General features: G+C 37.6%; 1 protein-coding gene across 1 annotated transcript in view; it reads right to left on the reverse strand.

Moving 5' to 3' along the window:
- The window catches only part of LOC130905314 (E3 ubiquitin-protein ligase RNF34-like), a 46,095-nt gene that overhangs the window by 14,891 nt on the left and 4,902 nt on the right, over positions 1-26,302 (reverse strand). Inside the window, exons 2-3 of the mRNA XM_057818601.1 lie at positions 15,373-15,591; positions 3,260-3,736 (exon numbers count right to left, since the gene is read on the reverse strand). Of these exons, the coding sequence (XP_057674584.1) occupies positions 3,260-3,736; positions 15,373-15,591 (696 nt within the window). The remainder of the gene's footprint in view (positions 1-3,259; positions 3,737-15,372; positions 15,592-26,302) is intronic.

The following is a 26,302-nucleotide window of genomic DNA, read 5'->3' on the forward strand; positions in this document are numbered from 1 at the left end:
TATGGGCAAAAAAATGTGCTTCGGTAACGGATCGGCCAGCACGGAAACATTCCGATCCAGACTTCCAATCCATTTTTTTTTTTTTAAGTCCAGTCCGGTTTTCCAGCGCACCGATTAACATAATCCATTCCAGTTTTTGCTTCGGTTTCCCTAAAATCCGGTCCGCATTTTACGGCACACCTTCAACACACTATATTTACATTACCGTCTCCCAATTTACCGACTTTATCGGTAAAAATTTCAGCTGCGTCATTTCACCTTAAAGCAGGGGTCTCCAAACCGGTCCTCAAGGCCCGCTGTGGGTCCTGGTTTTTGTTTCAACTGATCCAACAAAGACCGTTGAACCAATGAGGTTTCTGCTAAAACAAGCAGCACCTGACTGCAGTCAACTGATTGCACTTGTAAAACACTAGATTGGTGAAAAGGTGTCATCTTGTTTGGTTGGAACAAAATCCTGCACCCACAGCGGGCCTTTATGGAATAGGTTGGGGACCCCTGCCTTAAAGGACGACAAAGACGAAGAGGCAGAGTGCAACACATGCCACAATAAAGTCAAGCGTCGTGGTAAAGCTGTAAGAAGTTTTAATACAACCAACCTAATCAAGCATTTAGCGAAATACCACCACAAACAAAATAAGAAGTATGTTAAGAAAACCGAAGACAAAAAGAAAGGTCCTACGCAACTAGCAGAAACTTTTGCTATGTGTGACAAACTGGCATTCGACAGTCCCAAAGCCCAAGGAATAACAAGAGTCATTGCCGAAGAATTCATTCGTGATGACGAGCCATTATCTCTCGTGAGTAAAGACGCACCATCCAACACTTAGAACCATGGTACAACATGCCCAGCCGTCATTACATCCTTCAGCGATTCGGCCGTGAAAGATTCGAGAATGATTCACAAACATTCAAATTCCGATTATTGAAACATATCAAGTAAAGCGGAACTAATACACAGCGTGGTCTTCGGGACGCGATGGGAAACTGACCGCATTGCGTCCCGAGAGTAAACATCATGCTTGTCATAGACTCGGGTAATGCCAATGCTAAACTCACAGCTTTAGCTCAACTCATGCCGCTGGATAAAGAACACAAGAATACCTGACTGCTGCTGACAGCCGCTACAAACTACGTCAACATCGTTTTACTGTAGATAATAGATATATGTATATAGAACTAGATGCAAAATATCAGACTCGACAGCGTTAGCAACATTGAAGTATTGAAAACTAGTTGCGTTAGTAAACAGCCGCCATCTTAAAGCAGGAGACTTCCCTAGTAGGCTGTTGTGAACCTTCCAAGCGAACCTAATTAACTTTTTATCTAAAATACCCCTAAATCGGCAAAATCTTGACTTGAATCTATCTTCAAAACAGTTTTAAAACTTTCACATGTCGAAAGTAGACAGAAGGGAAATTATGGAATAACGGGAGCAATTTTAACAACTTTAACAGTTGATTCGCAAAATTGTAAAAATGTAGTTTAAAGCTGCTGATACAGAATGGGGACTTGAGTATTTTATTTACTGTTTTAAAATGTTAACTTGATAATGAAATAGTCGTTTATTTAAACCTGAGAGGCTTTTTATACAATTTTTATAACTAATGCACGAAACATTGAAAGCATCTAATAGCTTGGGGGGGTTTGTGGGATTTTCCACTGAGGTTGGTTGTGTGTTTTGCTTTTTTAAGACAGTTTACAATATTATTTGCATGTTTTACTGACTGACTATGCCATTTCTGTTTGTTATTTATGATGTTTTGTGTTTGTCACTGAATAAACAGGTCAGTTTCTTGTTACCAACCGTTGTGTGTTATTCAAACTCACCTAATTCAGCTGGCTAGTTGTTATCAAGAGTACTAAAACCTTTTTCAACATGAGTCTGACAACTAAGTGAGGAGGCTAAATAACTTTAAACTTTAACACATGCTCAGATAGGCCGGTATCGGCCAATATCGGTATCGGATCGGAAGTGCAAAAACCTGGATCGGGACATCCCTAATATAGACATATTGTTCTATCAAACACAACAGTTCTTTTGGCTTAAAATACAGCAGATTATTTTAGAAGAGGGGTGCAAGAGCAAAAACTGCTTTTTCAGTCTTGTCTGTGTTTTCCGCCATGTACAACTAGATAACACTCAGAGAGCAGGCCTATTCAGCCAAATTCAAAGTACTGCTGCATTTATGACCTCTGTGACCTTTGACCCTATCGTATCACCGCCAAATTTGAGTTCAATAGGCTAATCCAATATCAGGTTTTTCTGACCACCCAAAATTTAACCACGTCTTCTGTTTCATTATACAGAAAAAAAAAAAAAACATCCACAGACCCGCACACGACCTCAAACTTGCAGTTAAAAGGTGACACTTCAAACATAAACACGATGGTTTACAGCATTTGCAAACGATGCGAAAAAAAGAAGAAAATCTATTACTGACACCACATGCATTACGAAAATAGACGTGCGCTTTTCTTTCTTTTTTTTTTTTACTGAGTGTAAAGCTTACGATTAGCGGCTTAGCGAACGTACATTACATCCGGTGAACATTTCAAAATAAAAGCATGTCATGTTCAACATGTAAATAAAGCTTTTTGGATGCCAGTCTCACTTACGTCAGATTCTACACTACGAATAGCTTTAAAAGTACACCCATTATGAAAAATCTGATTGGCAATGATTTTTTTTTTTTTTTTTTTTTAATTCTTCTTACTATAGTTTGTGTTTTATTTAAGAATAACAATTCATTGCATTTGAATGGGTGATTTATTAGGATGTATTGTCACTATATTAGTGGTTAAATTGGTTAAAAAAATTGACAATAATATCGCATATCGGCAATATTTTACGAGAGAATATATCGCCTACTAAAATTTTTTATCGCTACAGGTATAGTTACACACCTAATACTTTTTGTTATTAATCATTATTATGCAGTTATTTCTTTTTCAAAACGACCAAAAATAGTCACCTGCCTTATTAAGGGTTTAAGGCATGTTTAATCATTATTTTTTAAACCCTATTGATGCTTTCACATGAAAAAAAAAGATATTTGGTTTTGCAAAATATAAAAATTTGGGTAAAATTAGGATTTCTTTGCATTAAAAGAATTATTTTCTGTTTTAATTAATTTTAATTGCTTGTGTTGATTTGTTGTGTGCGCTCTGTTGTGTTAGTGTGTTTTGTATGCTTGTGTTATTCATGAATGTGTCTGTTGTTTTGGTGTGTATTGTCTTTGTGAGTGAGTGTATGTTCCACCTGGCTAGGAGTCCCTGAGCTGTCACTGGGGCTGAGCACAACTCCCTGAGAGGCGGACCCGAGCGAATGTTCCGAAGCCGAGCCGGCGGGGGAGGACGGCGAGGCGGCCAGTGAGTGGAGACCGTCTGAATCATCTTGGTCATCTTCCTCCTCGTGTTCCTCGGGCGTGTCTCCATCCCCCTCCTCTTCTTCTTCTTCCTCCTCCTCCTCCTGCACCACCATGACAGGTCGCGGGGCCTCTCTGGTACCCCGGTGGCACAGCACCAGGTCCACCAGGTCCTCCTTCTCCCTGCAGGTGTCGGTGGGGATGTTGCGGAGCAGCAGGTACTGCCGCAGGTCCTTGACGCGAAGCTGCATGAGGCGTGGCCTCTGGAAGGCGGTGCCCCGTAACAGGTGGCAGGTGGCGCAGCAGCGCAAGTTCTCCTGCAGCACCGAGCACAGCGCGCAGAAGCTCTTCTTGCAGTCGCAGCACACATGCTGTCAAGAAGACACGCCTTCAATCATTACATCCATACAGACTTGATGCTTGATGAACACTACGACAAAGTTTAAAAACTATCTGGTTGTTTTAAACAGAAAAGTAATTCTGTTGTATGTTTATTTTCATTATTCATTCAGGGTCAGCGGTCATCTATTCCGTCAATGGTGAGCAAAGAGTTAAGCTTTGTGAGGTCATAAGAGATTTATAACACAAAAATAAATAAAATTCTCTGAGCAACATACAGTTGTGGTCAAACGTTTACATACACTTGTGAAGAACATAATGTCATGGCTCTCTTGAGTTTCCAGTTATTTCTACAACTCTGATTTTTCTCTGATAGAGTGATTGGAACAGATACTTCGGTGTCACAAAACACATTCATGAAGTTTTTTTTTTTTTTTAACACTTTATTATGGGTGAACAGAAAAAAGTGATCAAATCTGCTGGGTCAAAAACATACATACAGCAGCGCTAATATTTGGTAACATGTCCCTTGGCCATTTCACTTCAATTAGGCGCTTTCGGTAGCCATCCACAAGCTTCTGGAGAGCTTCTGGTTGAATCTTTGACCACTCCTCTTGACAGAATTGGTGCAGTTCAGTTAAATTTGATGGCTTTCTGACATGGACTTGTTTCTTCAGCATTGTCCGCAAGTTGTCAATGGGGTTTAAGTCAGGACTTTGGGAAGGCCATTCGAAATCCTTAACTCTAGCCTGATTTAGCCATTCCATTACCACTTTTGATGTGTGTTTGGGGTCATTGTCCTGTTGGAACACCCAACTGCGCCCAAGACCCAATCTTCGGGCTGATGACATTAGGTTATCTGGAAGAATTTGAAGGTAATCCTCCTTCTTCATTATCCCATTTACTCTCTGTAAAGCACCAGTTCCATTAGCAGCAAAACAGCCCCAGAGCATAATACTACCACCACCGTGCTTGACGTTAGGCATGGTGTACTTGGGGTTAAAGGTCTCACCTTTTCTCCTCCAAACATATTGCTGGGCATTGTGGCCAAACAGCTCGATTTTTGTTTCGTCCGACCACAGAACTTTCCTCCAGAAGGTCTTATCTTTGTCCATGTGATCAGCAGCAAACTTCAGTCGAGCCTTAAGGTGCCGCTTTTGGGGCAAGGGCTTCCTTCTTGCATGGCAGCCTCTCAGTCCATGGAGATGCAAAACACGCTTGACTGTGGACACTGACACCTGTGCTCAAGCAGCTTGTAATTCTTGGCAGATCTGCTTTTTGGTGATTCTCTATTGAATCTTGACCCTCCTGACGAATTTTCTCTCAGCAGCAGGTGATAGCTTGCGTTTTCTTCCTGATCGTGGCAGTGACAAAAGAGTGCCATGCACTTTATACTTACAAACAATTGTTTGCACTGTTGCTCTTGGGACCTGCAGCTGCTTTGAAATGGCTCCAAGTGACTTTCCTGACTTGTTCAAGTCAATGATTCGCTTTTTCAGATCCATGTATGTATATTTTTGACCCAGCAGATTTGATCACTTTTTCTGTTAGCCTATGATAAAGTCATAAAAGAACCAAACTTCATGAATGTTTTTTGTGACAAAGAAGTATCTGTTCCAATCACTATCGGAGAAAAATCAGAGTTGTAGAAATAACTGGAAACTCAAGAGAGACATGACATTATGTTCTTCACAAGTGTATGTAAACTTTTGACCACAACTGTACACAAGGATCACACATATTGGAACTAATGTATATCTTTTCCTCCCAATTTATCATAATTTGTCTTAAATTACTTAATATAAAATTAAATATATATATATTGTTTTATTAGTTTATTTTGAACTATTTGAACTAGTTTTTTTTTTTTCATTCTTTGATTACATAATTCATTAATTTTATTACAAATTATGTATACATTTATTTTACTGGCCATCTCAAAATACTACAATTGGATTTCAAATGTGGGCCGCAACTGGCCCATAGCTTGCAACTTTGAGACCACAGTCTTATATACATTTGTTTATTGGCTGCCTTCCCTCCCACTTCAAACTGATTGGACGTCTATGGTGGTCAATTGCAACCAATCAGTTTAATTTGGAGGCATTTCAGGTCATTTGCTGTTAACTTTCAGTCATTTCCTGTTACCGTATTTTTCGGACGATACGTCGCACCTGAGTATAGGTCGCACCAGCCAAAAAATGCGCAATGAAAAGGAAAAAAACATATATAAGTCGCACCGGAGTATAAGTCGCATTTTTGGGGGGAAATTTATTTGATAGAATCCAGCACCAAGAACAGACATGTCATCTTGAAAGGCAATTTAAAATACAATAGAGAACAACAGGCTGAATAGGTGTACGGTATGCTAAGATTACATGACGCTAGAAGTTAGATCGGGCCTAAGATATCCAGCCCGACCCGATCGGCTGGCGGGTATTAAAGCCCGATGCGGCCCGAGCCCGATCAATTAACTTGATTTGCTTGCCTGAGCCCGCAAAAACCCGAAATTTTATGTTTTGTTTGTAAGCACGACCCCGAAAAAAACCAAAATTTTATGTTTTATTTGTGAAGACTCAGGAGAAGGAGGAAATGCGGGGATGCGATGCGTGGTTGCGTTTTGGGTGATCACGTTTGTGACGATGAGGTGCATACAGTATATGGATAATGATAACAAATTAAAGCCTGTCTTTTGTAACGAATTCTCCCAGTTAAACAAGACTGTAAGATGGATATTTGAAAAACATTCATATCTTTTATATTTGCATGTCTATTCTAACAGGCGGATAATGGATTTGACATTTAATTTAATCTCCTCGAGTTGGCAGAAAAAAAAAGTTTTCTCAATGTTTAAATAGTCTACATATTTTTATGATCATTATAAATGCATTTACACAACGAAATAACGCTGGGAAAGTTTGTTAAATATATTTCTCGTATGAGGCCAAAGCGCCACATTCGTTTACATTCAGCAAAGCCGACACAGGTTTCCGTATAGCACCTTCAACAATCAATTTGAATCCTTTCCATATTCCTACCGCAGTTCTATGCTTTTTAATTCCCCCGTGTTTAGCTTTTCACTCCTATAGCTGCTCCATATCGAAAAGGAAATACCAGGATGCTCGCGGAGGGCGCCGCAGGGCGCTGGGAGGGGAAGATTGAAAAGAGAGCCACTGCGTTCACGTGCGCAGGCATGCACAGCGCCTTCTCGGTTTTAACCAAAGTATTTATTTTATATAACATTCATACATCGTCTTAGTATAAATTAGGGCTGTCAAACTTATCGCATTAACGGGCGATAATTAATTTTCCAAATTAATCACGTTAAAATATTTGACGCAATTAACGCAGATGCCCCGCTCAGACAGATTTAATTGACAGTACAGTGAAACGCTGACTTGTTGTGTTTTATGGAGTTTTAACGCCCTCTGGTGGCGCTTGGGTGCGACTGATTTTATAGGCTTCAGCACCCATGAGCATTGTGTAAGTAATTATTGACATCAACAATGGCGGGCTACTAGTTTATTTTTTGATTGAAAATTTTACAAATTTTATTAAAACGAAAACATTAAGAGGGGTTTTAATATAAAATTTCTATAACTTGCACTAACATTTTTCTTTTAAGAACTACAAGTCCCGCTATCCATGATCGCTTTAACAAAATGTTAATAATGTTAATGCCATTTTGTTGATTTATTGTTATAATAAAGAAATGCAGTCCTTATGTACCGTATGTTGAATGTATATATCCGTCTTGCGTCTTATCTTTCCATTCCAACAATAATTTACAGAAAAATATGGCATATTATATAGATGGTTTGAATTGTGATTAATTGCGATTAATTACGATTAATTAATTTTTAAGCTGTAATTAACTCGATTAAAATTTTTAATCGTTTGACAGCCCTAATAATTTTACAAATAAACATTTTGAAATTATTTAATTCAATTTATTTCTTTGATATTTCGCTTTAACAGAGTGGGCACGTTATGATCAACCACACTGAACGTATTTCATAAAACTGCAAAATCAGACTTTTTAAGGAGGTAAAATAATATATAATTACCACAGTTGAATTTCCCGCCACTGGAGTGATGTTATCGCAGAAGAGTGATGTCATTCATGAATGGGGCATTTTCTTGGAGGAACACTAACACAAAATAGTGGACAGTGACACTGAGGAAGAACAGAAAACTTTTTATTTTTTTTAATTTAATTTGACGCCCTCTGCTGGCGCTTGGGTGCGACTGATTTTATAGGCTTCAGCACCCATGAGCATTGTGTAAGTAATTATTGACATCAACAATGGCGGGCTACTAGTTTATTTTTTGATTGAAAATTTTACAAATTTTATTAAAACGAAAACATTAAGAGGGGTTTTAATATAAAATTTCTATAACTTGTACTAACATTTTTCATAAAGAACTACAAGTCTTTCTATCCATGGATCACTTTAACAGAATGTTAATAATGTTAATGCCATCTTGTTGATTTATTGTTATAATAAACAAATACAGTCCTTAAGTACCGCATGTTGAATATATATATATCCATCTTGCGTCTTATCTTTCCATTCCAACAATAATTTACAGAAAAATATGGCATATTTAATAGATGGTTTGAATTGCGATTAATTGCGATTAATTACAATTAATTTTTAAGTAGTAACTCGATTAAAAATTTTAATCGTTTGACAGCCCTAGTATAAATATATGAATATATATTTATTTTTTAAAAAGTTAGCGAGAGAGAAGTCGGCCTGACCCGACCGTAAATAATCACACATAAGTCGCTCCAGAATATAAGACGCACCCTCTGCCAAACTATGAAAAAAACTGCGACTTATAGTCTGAAAAATAAGGTAATTTTGGGATATTTATTGGTCCCTTCCAGTTGATTTCGGGGCATTTATGGGTCACTCCTTATTGATTTTTGGTTACAAAACAGGAAGTGACCACGGAATCTCCCCATATGAATAGGTACTGACTCAAACACAACATGAACTGACCTGTAAATGCCTTTAAAATGAACAGAAAGAGACCTGTAAATGTCTCAAAAATCGGACAGACTGGTCTAATTAGATTGGGCGTCTAGCGCCGTCAATGGCAGCCACTGAGTTAATAGAGACACTACTCCAGAAAGAAAGATTTTCGTACCAGCTTGTTGGTTCCTTTTAAAAAATAATAATAATAATAATTTAAACAGTGACACCTTTTTACAACGAAATATCAATTCTTGGTAGGAACATATCCATAACTTTTTGGGATACAAAGTACCATGACGTATGACCATTTTAATATTTTGTCACAACCCTACTTAGCACACTCACTGTTAGCATGTTTGCATTTGAGAACTCAACAGTCCCTATATTGTTGAGTATAGGGACTGTTTAGATATAAAAAATATCAAAACTTATTGCACAGTAATAGACAAAGCCGCTAGAAAACTTTTATTAAAGTTTCCGCCCACAGCTGTTAGGCAATTTCTTCAGACTCCCACCTAAGCGACGCCATCAGTCATTCTTTCTAATATTGCTTAAGCATCATTTAATAAACTCCGCTTAAATACTGCATGTCGGCATGTCTGGCTCGTGTCGGCATTTTAAAGGGTTGACACCGCCTCTCTTGACTCTGTATGAATAAGCTAGACTCTATACAAACTTTGATTCGCAAAAGCAGCCCCCCGAAGGCGGCACAGAGCTCATCGCAGCTGCTGTTTGTAGTCGTAAACAGAAATTCTGATGGGATTTAACCCAAAAATGCCATTCATCAGGCAGTCCACCTGATGAAGAAGCACCACCACGGCTGATATGAATTTTCTTTCCAAGAATATTAACTCATTGGCTCCCATTGACGGGGATAGACACCCTATCCATTTTGAATAGGAAGGTGGCAGTGAAACTTTTTGCTTGCTTTTTTTTTCTCTCTCTCTCAACACAAAAAAATAATAAAAAGTTTTACCCAAAAAAGAATAAGTAAAATTACGATTGGGAAAAATTTTTTTTAAATATTTTTCTATACAACAATATTAACTCTTTGGCTCCCATTTACGGGGGTATACACCCAAACCTTTTTGAACGGGAGGGCTGGTAGTGTTTTTTTTTTTTCCCCCCAAATACAATTAAATAAATAAAAAGGTTCCCAAAAATGGAGAAAAAAAAAACCATAGAATTTTAAAAAACTATATATATTAATAAAATCAAACCAAATAAATTATGTAATTATTTTTTTCATTAAATAAATAATAAAATATGATTAAAAATAATAATGAAAGAAATTAAATAAAAAATAACAAATGAAAGAAATAGAAAAAATAAAATCAAACCAAAAACATGTTATTAATCTATTTCATTAAGTGAAAAAATATATAATAAAATAATTATGATTTAAATAAAAAGTAGTAGAATAAAAAAAAAAAAAACAACCATAGGAAAAATTCAATTAAATAAAATCAAACCAAATAAATTATGTAATTAATCTATTTCATTAAGTAAAAAAATAAAATATGATTAAGATAATAATTAAAAAAGTTAAATAAAAAAAATAATCAATGAAAGAAATAGGAAAAAAAAAATCTAACCCAAAATATATGTAATCAAAAATAATATGATTTAAAATAAAAAGTAGTAGAATATAAAAAAGAATTTAAAAAAACATATTTTTTTTTCAAATTACATAAACCCAAACCAAGTAAATTATGTAATTAATCTGTTTCATTAAGTAAAAAAAATAAGATTAAAAATTATTTTAAAAAATTTCATAGAAAAATAACCAATGAAAGATAAAGAAAAAAACTAAATTAGATTAAAACTAACCAAAAATATGTCATGTTGTATGTGTTTCGTTAAATAATAATAAATATGATTTTTAAAAAAGAGTAATAGGATAAAAAAATGAAATAAAAAATAACCAATACAACATTAAAATTAAATAAAATGAAACCCAAAAATATGTTATTAATCTTTTTCATTAAATAAAGAAAATAATATACATTTTTTAAGATAAATATAAATGAAACAAAAATTAATAAATAACTATAAACACATAAATATAGATAAATGTAAATATGTACGGTATCATTTTTCTTTTTGTTTGTTTGTTTGTTTTTTTGTTTTAACCAAGACCCCAAAAGCTTTCAGTGACTGACTATATTTCAGCCCCATTGATGACAAAAGACGTCCAATCAATTTGGACACTTTTCTGATATTCCTGTCGAGTTTATATGCCAGCACAGTGTAAAATGAAAATCATCTCCATCCACTTTTTTTTAGCGAGCAGCTGAGTGAAATGACACTTCAAATAGCTGTGAAAGGAGGTCAGCCCATTTGGTAAACATTTGCTTATCACTCAGTCACAAATATGTGGTGCTTCCACACCATCATCCACACCTTTCTCACTATCATTTGCCGCTAATCTCACCGACACTTATCTAAAGGTGGACTAAAAATATCTCGCAGAAACACAAATGAGCGCATGTGGCGAGCCCGGCGTGCGGACACGTGCCCACTTAACTGGCACACACATGTACTCTATACTCTCACATGAGCATCCTTGCAGAAATGACAGTGTGAGGGGAGGGAATTTTAGCAGCTAGCAATGGTAAGAACGACCGACAGTTTTCTAAAGAAGGTGTTACATTTATTTTAGTCCGGCATGCAAATTGACTTGCTTTAGGCATGTGATGCCAAGCTGTGACTCTTCATATGCTGTATTAAAGGGGGACATATTGTAGGGAAATTGACTTTTTAATTGCTTGGGGAGGGACTTTTTTTTTGTCTTTAAACACAGAATTCTATTCCTTTCTACTTGTCCTTGGCTGACACCAACATTGACAGCAGCGCTACATAAAAAAGTGTCTTGCTCTTCTGATGGTTGGTAATGTAAATTCATCACTGTGATTTTTTTTTTTTGTTATATTGATCAAAAACTGTAGTATTTGACTGCATTTCCCTGAATTTTTCAGTTTGTATTTTTGTGTTGGTAGAATTTAGAAAGGACACACTACCACTTTTTTTTTAGTAAAGTACAAGAACACACATTGGAGTACACGCTGATATTAAGTAACGATCTGTGAAAATAGCAAAATGTCTTAAGTTATGATGAAAAAGTGCTTGTTTAAAAACACAAACTTAAACGATTCTTTATACGAAAAAAAAAAATCATTATATAAAAGCCACTCCAGAACGAATTAATTTTGTATCTCGAGTTACTACTTGAGATGGGTCCGATCACGTCATTTTCAAAGTATTCGAATCGGCAAAAAAATATCGGCCATGCCTTTTTTTAATATATATATATTTTTTTTATATACTGGACTGTCTCAGAAAATTAGAATACACAATATTCTAATTTTCTGAGACAGTCCTGTATATTGTTCTATGTAAAGGACGTCAGCCAAGGTCGGCCCCCCACATTTTTACCACGCCAAATCTGGTCCCCTTTGCAAAAAGTTTGGACACCCCTGCTTTAAATGGTGGATTAATGTACAGGACTGTCTCAGAAAATTAGAATATTGTGTATTCTAATTTTCTGAGACAGTCCAGTAAATCGTTTTCCAATTGTATTTAATGTTGCAGACATAATATGCTACACTCATCCAGAGTCTTTAGTTTAGGCTTAAGGTAGGGCTATCAAATTTATCCCAATAATGGCGGAAATTAATTTTTTTTTAAATGTATCACGTTAAAATATTTAACGCAATTAATGCATGCGCTGCACGACCCACTCACGCATTGTCGCGCACAATCTGTAATGGTGCCGTTTTACCTATAGAGATAAAAGGCAGCGTAAAATGAGTAGAGTGAATTTTGGCAGCCTTTGGAGCCTTTTTTTTACTGGCTAAAGCCTTACAATCCCTCTCCCAACGATTAGAAATATCATGGGAAGTAATGTGGGGAAGCAAGGTGGCAACTGATCTTTTTCTTAACACCTTATGTTATTTCCCAACGTAGAGAAGATATATCAATTGGTAGCACTACGCACAGTCAAGGTTCCACTTCCCATCATGCATTTGGGCATGGCTACAGTATCATTTACTGAAAGCTCAACAAATACACTAGATGGCAATATTTAGTCACTATATACAAAGTCACAAGTCTTTCTATCCGTGGATCCCTCTCACAGATAGAATGTTAATAATGTAAATGCTATCTTGAGGATTTATTGTCATAATAAACAAATACAGTACTTATGTACTGTATGTTGAATGTATATATTCGTCCGAGTTTCATTCATTTTTTTCTTAATGCATTGCCAAAATGTATATGATCGGGAAAAATTATCGGGAATGATTGGAATTGAATCGGGAGCAAAAAAAAGCAATCGGATCGGGGAAATATCGGGATCGGCAGATACTCAAACTAAAACGATCGGGAGAAAAAAAACATGATCGGAACAACCCTAGTTACTACTGTATTGAAATATCCCCATACTCTATGTCTGGATTATTTTGTTGCTTGTAGCCCTTAATTCATTCACTGCCATTGACAGTTATAGTTATCGGATCCATTTCAACTGTCAATATGGATTGGACGTCTATCGCCGTCAATGGCAGCCAATGAGTTACTTAAAAATAGTGTTGGAGGCAGTCTTTCAGGTCCTTCACGTGTTCGTTTTCAATTCCAGTGAGACGGCTAGACTGGATGGCTAGATAAAACACTGGAGGCAAGAGACCATTACAGCGCAGTTTTAATTTCACAAATTTCTGGGTGCATTCAATGACAGAACAAAGCTGTGTAGAGAAATGCACACTGAACAGAGAGCTCAGCGTTGCTTATTTGCTGTACAGATAAGGAGGTCATGAGCCTTGCTGGTTGGCAGTTAAAAGTCCATGATTATTGTTGGCAGTTAAAGAGCATACGACACGAGAAAAAAGTCTTAAACAGCATTATTATGTGAATTAGAATCATATTTTGAGACGATTCGACTATATACAACAATTTAGCAAAGCACAGATGACGAGAAATTAGCCTTTTAATCTGCCGGTTAGCCACGCCTACCATTATAGGGCTTTAGCGTCCCCAACAGGTGGATGACGTCAGCGGTAGACTGGGCTCATCGATTTTACTATTCAGCCCATTGAGGGGGAATTATTCAGAACGAGGAAAACGCGACGAAGAAAGCCGCAAAATGTCATTGTTTCAGTCTCTCTACTCCATTATTTTTACAGGATATTCTTTTTATCCAAGTATTTTTCCTCAATAGCAATATAAATGGCTTGAGAAGGACCAGTCAGCCCATCGAGGGGGAACTATTCACAATGAGGAAAACGCGACGAAGAGAGCGGCAAAATGTCATTGTTTCTGTCTCTTTACTTCAATATTTTTACAGGATATTCTTTTTATCCAAGTATTTTTTCCCCAATAGCTATATAAATGGCTTGAGAAGGACCAGTCAGCCCGTCGAGGGGGAACTATTCACAATGAGGAAAACGCGACGAAGAGAGCGGCAAAATGTCATTGTTTCTGTCTCTTTACTTCAATATTTTTACAGGATATTCTTTTTATCCAAGTATTTTCCCCAATTGCCAAATAAATGGCGTGGTCATGACAAATAACAGTCTTGTGCTGAATGGAATATGAAATAATAAAAATGCATTTATTCAGGACGACATGGCAAAATTACTCCATAATGGTCAAAACTGTCGACTTCACCTTTACTGTCGCACCTCCCGAACTATATTTTATGACACCTAAATCGAACATATGTCATTACCCTTCCCCGGCTTCGGAGAATGTAAACAAACCAGAAGGCGTGACAGCTAGCCGACATGCTAACCCAAACTGAGTGATGTTTCAAAGTCTTCAAAGCGGAAAATCACACATAACTATCCTGGATTATTTGACATGACGACCCGGTTGTCTATTGTCGTCGCGGATCGGCAAACCACCCGGCGGAGAGCAATTTACAGTTCGTTCCCCGGAGGAGGGTGGCTGGAGTTATTGTGCCGCTAACGTGCTGCTGCTAATGAGCATTAGGACAGCTTTTTACATGCCTATCAATGATCAAACGTAAGTAGTCCTTCATTTAAAGGAAGTTTGTAGTGTTTACTTTGTAATCACTGTATTCGTATTTGACATAATACAAAACAAGATGTTTACTCACTTCCTCGTAAGTCCAATGGTCCCACAGTAAATATCCACGGTGGATGGGAACCTTTTGAAACTCCAAAAAGGCGCATACGCCTCTCCCTCATACAGAATGATTTTTCTGCAGCCGTTTGGCTGGCGTGATGCGAAAAATAAACATATTAATCCGCAAAATCAGCTGAATCCTTCGTCCCCATACACAACAGTACACTGTATAGTGAAGAGGACTTCACTGGTCTTCTACCGTACACGTCACAGCGCCCTCCTCCTCAATGCAAGACCGAAGCCGGAAGTCACTCATTTTCCTGGTGCGGGATTAAAAAAACTAAATAAATATAGCGATCGCTTCCACACACATCCAAGCGGTCCATATCATTCAGGAGCATAAAATACCGCGTGTATTATGAAATAAACATGCTTTTTCGTGTCACAGGCACTTTAAAGTCCATGATTATCTGAGACAAAACTAACTGTCAGCGGTTTTCTGTGAAAAAAAAACTCCATTTATGGGCATGATTGCATTAGGCGAGATGCATACTGACTTCAATAGATACATTTGCAAAACCTGATCATCTGTTTACCTTGCGTCTGAAGACTGAGAAGGCCAGCCCGCAGGCCTTGCACAGCTGCCCAGCGCTCCCCGAGCTGGCTGGCGGGTACGTGGAGTACCCCGCGCCGGGGGCAAAGCGGAAAGGCGTGGCTCCAGCCCCGAAACCGGGCTGCTGTGCCCGCACAGTACCCGTGCCCATCACCTCGTTCAGCAGCCCGCAGCATGACGCCCACATGGACGAGGCCCCCGCCTGCCAAACACAAACACACATTTGCTGCTACTCTGATAAAGTAACGCTAACATTAAAGGCCTAATAGGCAACTTTGACTGAACCCTGGTAGAAGCTGCCCGTGTTGAAATTTGAGGAAATTGTAGCCAACCGTGACGCATCTTGTGTCAGCCATTGCTGCACAACGCACTGCTTGCCTCCGAGGATTCCTGATGGCTTTTTTCCCCTCCTCCTAAACTGTCACGCCAGATGTTTCCCTGCGCATTATTATGCAGAGCCCAAATAACATAAAACACATAAACACCTGATGTATTTTGGGATGGTTATAATTTGCAGGCATAGCTTGATAGCCAGGGTATGAATGAGGAAGTCGCAATTGCAGTAAATAGTAGGGCTGCAGCTATCGATTATTTTAGTAGTTGATTAATCGATGAACTAGTTTGTCGAATAATCGAGTAATCGGATAAGTAACATGAAAAATTAAAATAGCAGAGCTGAGCCTCGAACGATATAAAAAACAATTAAGGATCTATGTACAACAAAAGAACAATTGGCTAACTTACATTGCAAAAGTCCACTAGCTTAAACGCTATAAAACGTTAACTTTTTTTGTTTTGTTTTTACAATGCTCATAACAAATGGTTCAGACACATATTCCCACAAAAAATGGCCAAATACCCATAAAGTAAATTACGAATGCATTAACAAAAAAAACATTAGTGCAAACAAAAACTTAGCTTATGTTGGTCTTAACATGGAGCAGCTGGATCCAGCCATGTGAAATGAGGCAGACTAGAGGGTAGTGTATCCTCTCAAATCAATAAAACTGATTGCAAACACTTTCAAAATAAACCATGACAAGTTACGCCACAATAATTAAACGAATACTCGAAGCAGCAAAATTTAATATGAATCTTTTTTTTCTATTCGAATACTCGAGTTAATCGATTAATCGTTGCAGCACTACATAGCCATTAGTCCCTAATCATGTTTTTATTTTATTTTATTTTGCTATAACTCAGCAATTAACCACTAGTTTTTTCCCAGCCTTTACACATATTTTTAGCAGTGATGAACAGATACCATGTTTTGGCTCGATATTGTGAATGGGAACCTCTTGGTACCTCACGATACGATACGATTTGTGATACAAAGCTCACAAGAACGATGATCTGACGATATGACGATACAACGATTATCGATATATTGGTCAGGAAATCATTCTAGGATATTCTACAAACAACTAATAAACAGAAAAACAAGCTTCTGCTGTGAATTGGAATGAGTTTATCACTAGTAGACGTCCAATCCATTTGAAGTGGGAGGGTGGCAGCGAATGAATGTTCATTCGCTGCCACCCTCCCACTTCAAACGGATTGAACGTCTATGGCCGTCAGTGGCAGCCAATGCCAGGCAATAAGGTAATTTTGGGCCATTTAAAGTAATTTACCTGTTGGTGTTCAGTTGCTTCCTGTTGATTATGGGGTATTGTATAGGTCACTTCCTGTTTGAGTTACAGAACAGGAAGTGACCTGGGAATCACCCAAATGAATAGGCAGTGACTCAAACTCAACATGAAATGACCTGGAAATGCCCTAAAACGAACCGCAAGTGTAAATGCCCTGACTGACGGACAGAATGACTGAATGCTCTGGTTTTGAAAAACGAACATTCCCAGTCGTAATGGATTGGTCGTCGTGCACCGTCAATGCAACTTTAGAGTTACTTGAGACACTATTTTGGTGGAAGATTTTGGTAGCAACTTGTTGGTTCCTTTTTATTTTTTTTATTTTTTTATTTTTTATTTTTAAGACATTGACACCTTTTTAAAACGATATCTCGATTCTTGGCAGGAGCATATTGATAACCTTTTGGGATACAAAGTATCACGATATATCACCATTTCGATATTTTGTCACACACCTACTCAATATGGTATCAGACATTTCTGTACCGATATAACACTTTTACCGATACAAAAAAAACATTTATACCAGTATATGTATATTTACACAAATATACAGTGTATCACAAAAGTGAGTACACCCCTCGCATTTCTTCAGATGTTTAAGTTTATCTTTTCATGGGACAACACTGACAAAATGACACTTCGACACAATGAAAAGCAGTCTGTGTGCAGCTTATATAATAGAGTTAATTTATTTTCCCCTCAAAATATAGCCATTAATACCTAAAACCCTGGCAGAAAGAGTGAGTACACCCCATAGAAACTACATATATCCCTAAATGTCCAAATTGAGTACTGCTTGTCATTTTCCCTCCAAAAATGTCATGTGAGTCGTTACAGGAGTGCTCTCAGCATTGCTGCAGAGATTGAAGAGATGGGGGGTCAGCCTGTTAGTGCTCAGACCATACGTCGCACTCTACATCAAATTGGTGTGCATGGCTGTCACCCGAGGAGGAAGCCTCTTCTGAAGACGGTACACAAGAAAGCCCGCCCGTCTCATCAGACCATAGGACATGGTTCCAGTAATCCATGTGCTTTGTTGACATGTCTTCAGCAAACTGTTTGTGGGTTTTCTTGTGTACAGTCTATCATGGCTTGGGCAGACACTAATTAACACATTGCCTGCCATTGACTCCGCTAGATTCCAATCGATTGGGGGAAACGAATGATTTGACGCCTTCTACAGATACTCATTTAAATTTAGTGCCGATTAATCGAATAACTCAATTAGAAAAAGGCTTTGAATCAAATTTTGCCGCTTTGAGGATTCGTTTTATTAGTGGCGTTGTCATGGTTTGTTTTGAAAGTGTTTGCATTTAGTTTTATTGATTTGGGTAAATACACTGCCCTCTACTGACAATAGTGAATATGACATAACCTATCCGTCAGGGAAGTTCAGTTTGAACCCCGAGAAAAATACCAAAAGATAGCTCAAAATGAGAATAATGAATGAACCAGCCAAGGATTGCCTGCTTCGAAGACTTTTATATAACATGATATATCACGGGCACAAAATGATGACCCAGCTAGGAGCTGAGGTCAACCAGAAAGTACGAAACTGTTCACTAGAAGCTAGAAACTTATACTGTTAAAAAGGGCGGTGCCAAAGCGCACCGTGAATCGAAACTTTACCAAGAAACGAAACTCATCATCTCACAAGCCTTGGCATTTTTCCATACAAAACATCTCAAGTTACAGAAAAACATCTCTCAAAGGGGAAAATCCACCTTTAGCTATAACCTTGAATCAGCAGCTGTGGCCAGGAAGAAGTTTGATAAGCCACAGTTGCTATATTGTACTTATTCAGGGCATATTGGAAACAACAGGAACATGACAGTCCATATTTGGGCATATTGACTCAGTCTACAATCGTCAAGGCTATGAGAAGGCCCACTCAAAAAGATTACAACAGATTGTTCTAACAATGATACTCTATGCTATCATGTTCTCATGTAAGCATAACAAAAGCATTCAATGTATAATATATAATGGTTGTGTTTTAAGCATGAATAAATTCTCTCACACTATCCAACATGGCTGGATCCAGCTGCCTGTTAAGACCAACATAAGGGTGTAAGTTTTTGTTTGAGCTGATATGATTGTTAATGCATTTACAATTTAGTTTAGAAGTATATTTAACCGTTTTTTTGTGGGAATATATGTTTGAATGATTTGTTGAGAGCATTGTTAAAAAAAAAAAAATTAAAAAAAAAGTTAGCATTTTATAGCATTTAAGCTAGCAGACTTTTGCTATGCAAGTTTGCCAATTGTTCTTATGTTGTACTTCGATTCTCATTATTTATTTTTTTTTATACAGTTTGAGGCCAATCTCAGGTATTTTGAATTATTTTTAAATACATTTATTGATCTTGTGAAATGAAAGTACAATCCTGCATAGTTTGAAAAAACACTGGAATTTTATAATGTGTATTCACAACGAATGCTCTTTTAAAAGTGCCATCCTAGCAAGCCTTTGTTTTGCATCTCCTAAAATGCATTCCACGACGCATTAAATGTTCCTAATCAGATCAGATTAATCAGATCCTAATCAAATTAACTAACTGAACGATCAATCGATTACTTAAATAATCGATAGCTAAACCCCTATTTAAATTCATAGCAGAAAGATGATTGGACGTCTATTGACAGCAGCGCGCGTATCTAGCGGTTATCTTGGGTAGGTCGACTAGTGGTTGAAAACTAGATCTCGAAGAGTACATATTTCGCAACATCAGCACGTTATTTCTTAGTACTCCCCGATATCGATAACATCATTTTAGCGTCGTATTGGTACCAACACTAGTTTTTGTCACTTATTTTCAAACATATTTTTCTATATTTACAAAACAAATCATGAAAACGAATTTTTAGGACCTTTAGATAGATTGTAGATTTTATGAATACAATGGACCTATTCAGCTATGTAGACTATTCTATTTTAATGTTGCCCATTAAAGTGGTAGTTCGTGTAAAAATGTTGGAGACACACAGTCCTGGATCGTCTTTTTCGGTATCTAACACAAGTCTCATTAAAAAAAAAAATCTCCTCGCAGACATGATAAATATTTAGACAATAACTGCTAACAGTAGAAAAATGTAGTATCCAAAATCTCATTTTAATGAGGTTGGCCTAAAGAGCTGCAGGTTAGTTTTCTCATTAACCGCACTATTTGGCACAATCTGATGCACAGACTCAGTCATGTGCAGTGTAGACATTCACCAAGTCTCAACAACCCTAATTTGGTTCGCCCAGTTTGCGGTCTAAAAACAAACACGACGTCTACGTATGTTGTGAAGAAATGACTTGACCTGACTAAGGTGGTTTTGATTGGTGAGCCATTGTTTGTTCGATTTTTGCTTGCAGTCGTGAGCAAAATTTGAGGTAGAAGTAAGCAAAGAGAAAACAGAAATTGAGCTGTGAACACTGATTTTTTTTTTTTTTTTTAATAATAAAAAAAAAGTTCATGATTTTTTTTTATTTATTAAAATGTATAAGAGAATAATTACTATTTAAAAAATTGTTGTCAAATAAGTATAATCGCCTTAGTACACAGTGTTAAAAATGTTGAATCTAAACATATGTTGGAAGTAGTACTGTGAACTGATTAAAAATGAATAAATAAATAATCTCAACATTTTTTTAACCAATCTGGATTAATCTTGCTTTTTCTGGGTGTCTGTTTTCAAACAATCCACTGCTGCTTGTCTTTATTACATTATTTTTGCTACACAAGTAACAAAAATTGGTTTTGTTTTTTTCTAGGCTATAACAGATAAATTAAATCTCATTTTAGATCCAAGTCTGAATTTCTTGATGATACAAAACTGTGGAACGACACCTCGGCGGCATACTATCGAGTTGAGCAGGGGGAAGGGAAACCAAGTCTTCCTCTACTCTACCAGCCAGTGTCAATCGATAGCTGACAAACAAACACAGACAGAGGAGCACATTGTAAAGCTCTTTGTAGCACACAATACAGGAATTCACCACCTCATGTTTCCCGGGCGGCTCCCTCCAAGCTCCGAGTTGTCACAAACACGCTGTGATGTGACCTCGGCCGTCTGCTTAGGGACCGCTTACGTAATCTCGGGAACAAGGCACTATATGTGGCGAGGGGAAGCTCTAACCCTGCAGGCCTGACTGCTAAATGTGACTGTATTTTAACAGTGTATGGACCTTTGTTTTCAATGGTGTTTTTTTTTTTTTTTTGTTAGCATGAGTTACACAATGACCCTTGTTGCCTCTCCTTCTACTTCAGAAAATAAAATGCATGATGAAATCCTATAAGTAGTGGCAGATGATGATAAAATTTTTTGCAACAACATGAATGCAAAAGGACGACAAAAGAAGCCTACTAATACAAGAAGAGTAGCCAAATAATACTACATAAATAGACATAGTAAAACACAAATGAGGACAATGACTACCACCGCACGCATATCCCAAAAATAGTCAGCTTATATACGTCTCACTGCTTTACGTTAGCCGCTAACGTCTTACAAACATATCAGATGGATAACCGCTTCTGAAAAGCATTCACTTAAAGGCAAATATAAACTCTTAAATTTAAAAAAAAAAAAAAAAAACTTGCTTCTGAATGTATCCAAGAGTATGTACGGGGAGTAAGAGTAAGAGTATGTACCGTATTTTTCGGACTATAAGTCGCGTTTTTTTTCATATTTTGGCTGGGGGTGCGACTTATACTCAGGAGCGACTTATGTGTGGAATTATTAACACATTATGATATAATTTCACATGTTATTTTGGTGTTTTGCAGTGACACTGATGGTTTTGTAAAGTTGTTAGCATGTTCTTATCCTATAGTTATCTGAATAACTCTTTATAGCTATGGCCACATTCGCGTTCTGCCTTTGGCAGTGTATGTTCAAATGTATTATTGACTTTTTTATCTTGAAATGGATGCATTTAGTTTGTGGCGCTTTCACGCCCACGTGAGGGCGCACTCGCACTTGTTTACGTGACACGCCAGAAGAAGACGGACAGCTACGTAGCTCCGAGTGAGTGAGTGGGCGAGTTAGCTAGAGAGAATAGACGGATGCGAACCTACTTTCATTGTTTATGCTTTTAAATCATCTCTACAGAGGCAACGCCTGCGTGTATCATCTTTTCTGTTGTTGTTGTGTGTTTTCCACCCGCGATCGGACACTTAGAGCCAGTTGTGTGGTTGTTTGAACGATGTGCTAATGATAGCGAACGCATGCTAACCTGTTACTTATTACTAATAGTACCTAATTATCATTTATTTAGGTTGATGCGAACCTGTTTTCTATCGAGGACCAAAATGATTCAGCAAATTATACGGACGTCCAGCATTGTCTTTTGGGAGTTCGCTGTATAGTCAGGACAGGCCATAGCGTAGGACAGTATATTCACATTTCGTTGTTCATGCACTGTACACTGTACATTTATTTAGCATATTGTTCTCTATTGTATTTTTATATTAAATTGCCTTTCAAGATGACATGTCTGTTCTATGTGTTGGATTTTATCAAGTAAATTTCCCCCAAAAATTCGACTTATACTCCGGTGCGACATGTATATGTTTTTTTCTCTTCGTTGGGCATTTTATGGCTGGATCGACTTATACTCAGGAGCAACTTGTAGTCCGAAAAATACGGTAGTGTGCGACAAGTACTGTAATTTTCGGACTATAAGCCGCTACTTTTTTCCTTAATTTTGAATCCTGTGGTTTATTGTCCAGTGTGGCTTATTTGTTGATTAATTTGGGTTAATAGGTAACACTTTATTTGACAACGGCGTCATATGACTGTCATAAGACTGTCATAATTATGACATGACACTATCATGGGCATTACTGAATGCTTATGACAGATGTCATTAAGTGTCATCCAGCAGATTATGTCACTAACTTCATTTATGTCCAGCTTGGACCTTTTACATCCATTCAAAAGTGAGATAATTTGCCGGATAACACTAAATGACATCTGTTATAAGCATTCATTAATGCGCATGGCAGTGTTATATTATAATTACATTGGTCTTATGACAGTCTTATGGCACCACTGTAAAATAAAGTGCTACCAAATTCTAGAGATGTCCCGATCGATCGGCATCCGATCACGTCATTTTTTTAAAGTATCGGAATCGGGAAAAAATTATCGGCCATGCCTTTTTTTAATTTTTTTTTTTTTTTTTTAAATTAAATCGTTTTCTAATTTTATTTAACGTTACAGACATAATATTTTACACTCATCTAGGGTCTTTAATTTAGGCTTAAGGTAGGGTTATTAAATTTATCCCGATGATAACGGCGATAATTAATTCTTTAAAAATGTATCAAGTTAAATATTTAACACAATTAATGCATGCGTTGCACGACCCACTCACGCATTGTCGCGCTCAATCTGTAATGGCGCCGTTTTACCCATTTAGAGAGTTAAAAGGCAGCGTAAAATGAGTAGAGTGAAATTTGGCAGTCTTTGGAGCATTTTTTTAATAGGCTAAAGCCTAACAATCCCTCTCCCAACGATTAGAAATATCATGGGAAGCAGGGTAGCAATTGATCTTTTTCTTAACACATTATGTTATTTCCCAACGCAGAGAAGATATATCAATTGATAACACTACACACAGTCATGTTTCCACTTCCCATCATGCATTTGGTTTGAATGGCTGCAGTATCATTTACTGAAAGCTCAACAAATACACTAGATGGCAATATTTAGTCACAATATACAAAGTCACAAGTCTTTCTATCCGTGGATCCCTCTCACAGAAAGAATGTTAATAATGTAAATGCCATATTGAGGATTTATTGTCATATTAAACAAATACAGTACTTATGTACTGTATGTTGAATGTATATATTCGTCCGAGTTTTATCCATTTTTTTCTTAATGCATTGCCAAAATGTATATGATCGGGAAAAATTATCGGGAATGACTGGAATTGAATCGGGAGCAAAAAAAAGCAATCGGATCGGGAAATATCGGGATCGGCAGATACTAAAACTAAAACGATCGGGATCGGATTGGAAGCAAAAAAACATGATCGGAACAACCCTACGGCAAATTCCATAACTCGCAATGAATGAAACAACTAGAAAAGTAACTGAAGAAATACGCAATTAGCACAGAACATAAATTTTGAATTGTTATTCACAGTACATCTGTACTGCTTCAATCAGTGTTGTCACGGATTACTTAAAAAAGTAATTTATTTACTGATTACACCTCAAAAAAGTAATCTAGTTACTTTACTGATGCTCATGACAGTGTCATGTCACAATTATGACAGTCTTATGGCGTCACTGTCATATAAAGTGTTACCAAATACCATAACTAGCAATTAATTAAACAACTGGAACAGTAACTGAAGAAATAATTAGCACAGAACAGGAATTTTGATTGTTTTTTACATCTGTAGCGCTGCAATGCATGCTTGGAGGCATGTTAAACAACAGCAGTGTTAACAACAGGTGGCAGCAGAGGTTAATTGTCTCAGGGAGCAGTGATGTCCAAATGAAGCTTCTTGAAGCTTTGTAGCCAATTGGTTCAAAGCTTCATGGTGGTTCATTTGGTCTTATGACAGTCGTATGATGCCACTGTCAAATAAGGTGTTACCGGTTAATAGCTTTTGGTGTAAATATCCCATAATACTGTGAGGAAAGCTGCGTCTTATAGTTGAAGAAGATAGTACCTTTTCTCGTAGGCACCGTCTAACTGTTTGCATTACTCTAACACACTTAATATAATCAATCAGGGAATAGTATTGTTTCTCGTATTTACTGTTTGACTGTTTGTATTACACTAACACACCCAATATAAAATAGATGGCACTTATACCATAGTTTAAGGAAAACAAGCAGAATATAGGGCATAAAAGATACACGACGCCTTCTTATCACCGAAGACCAACATGTGCGTCATGAGCAAGATTGACGCACCAACTCTCGCAATCAGTTCTCCCAGACAGTCCGGAACAAATGGCGGCACGGTCTGTCCCAACACAAAGTAAACTGGAGAATGCCAGATATCCAATTGATAACATGACTGACAAGACTCCAACAGCCCCTTTGACGCTGAGGTGGCAAAATCCACAACCCTCGTTGCCCGGACAAAAGTAATTCCCAAATCCTCTGGTCCAATCCACAAAAAGACAACAATCCCAAACACACCCTTCATCCTGCCCACAGCCCGCCCCGTGAGAGTCTTCAAAGACTTAATGTTTAACTAAGCGTTGTCATTTTTTCTCGGGAACCTTTTGTTGACTTCTGATATGGTGACTTTGGAACGAGCTCTGCCTCCCCGCCTGAGTGTTTGTTTCGCCTTGCTGTTTTGATCTCTGCCGACCTGAATAAATTGTCAACTTGTCTTCAGTGAGCCTTCTTTAAACCTTTCAAAATGGAGTCAGTACAAAGGGTTAAGACTAAGGTGAACACACGGAGTTTGCCCTTCTGGTCGGATTGCCGGAGTCTCGTCGGCCTGGATCGTTGGATCTGCGCTAGCGGGGGTCCGGCGGTTGGGCTGGCGCAATTCTGGCGGTCTGGCTAGAAGGTCAGATTCCTTCATAGTCCAGTGCGGCTTACGTATGAACAAATGCCATTTTTGTGCCAAATTTGGTAGGTGGCAGCTTATAGCCAGGTGCGCCTTATAGTGCGAAAATTATGGTAAGTAAGTAACGGAAATTCGGAAGCAAGGGTTTGTATGCCGAAAATCGACAACGCTGGAGATTAATGACAAATTGTTTTTGGTTGTAACTGCAGACATAACACGCTTTTATTATTAAATGTTCGCCGGAAATGCGAATGCTCAGCTGCTAACTGTAAGCTTCACACAAAGAAAGAGCACTTTGTGTCCATATTTTTCTGTACGTTTCTAATTGTTTGCAGTGCTGTAAACCAGCGAGTTCAATGATTGAAAGTTGAAGCTTTGAAGCAAAGATTGCATTTGGAGAAGTGTCATTCATTGAGAGCAGGCTAAAGTGGTTGGTGAACTTTAAGTTGTTTTTCGCCATTAGTCTCAATGTAGCAATGCTAACCCTTGGTTTGCTGCGATGCTATTCGAGTGACTTGTATGTTTTAGTTGTCGCGGTGTCGTAATAAATCAGTTCCGATTAAAAAAAAAACAGAAACAAAGAAAAAAAGAACTAATCTGTGTGTTTACCATGGGCACAGAGGATCTTTAATTAGCCAATTCAAAACAGTTACAAGTCATGTTAGCCAAAAATTCAAGCACCTATATACACGTCTATTTGACGGCATCCCTAGCTATTGAAATGCA

The sequence above is a fragment of the Corythoichthys intestinalis genome, chromosome 17 (genome assembly GCF_030265065.1).
Source record: "Corythoichthys intestinalis isolate RoL2023-P3 chromosome 17, ASM3026506v1, whole genome shotgun sequence".
Classification (NCBI taxonomy): domain Eukaryota; kingdom Metazoa; phylum Chordata; class Actinopteri; order Syngnathiformes; family Syngnathidae; genus Corythoichthys; species Corythoichthys intestinalis.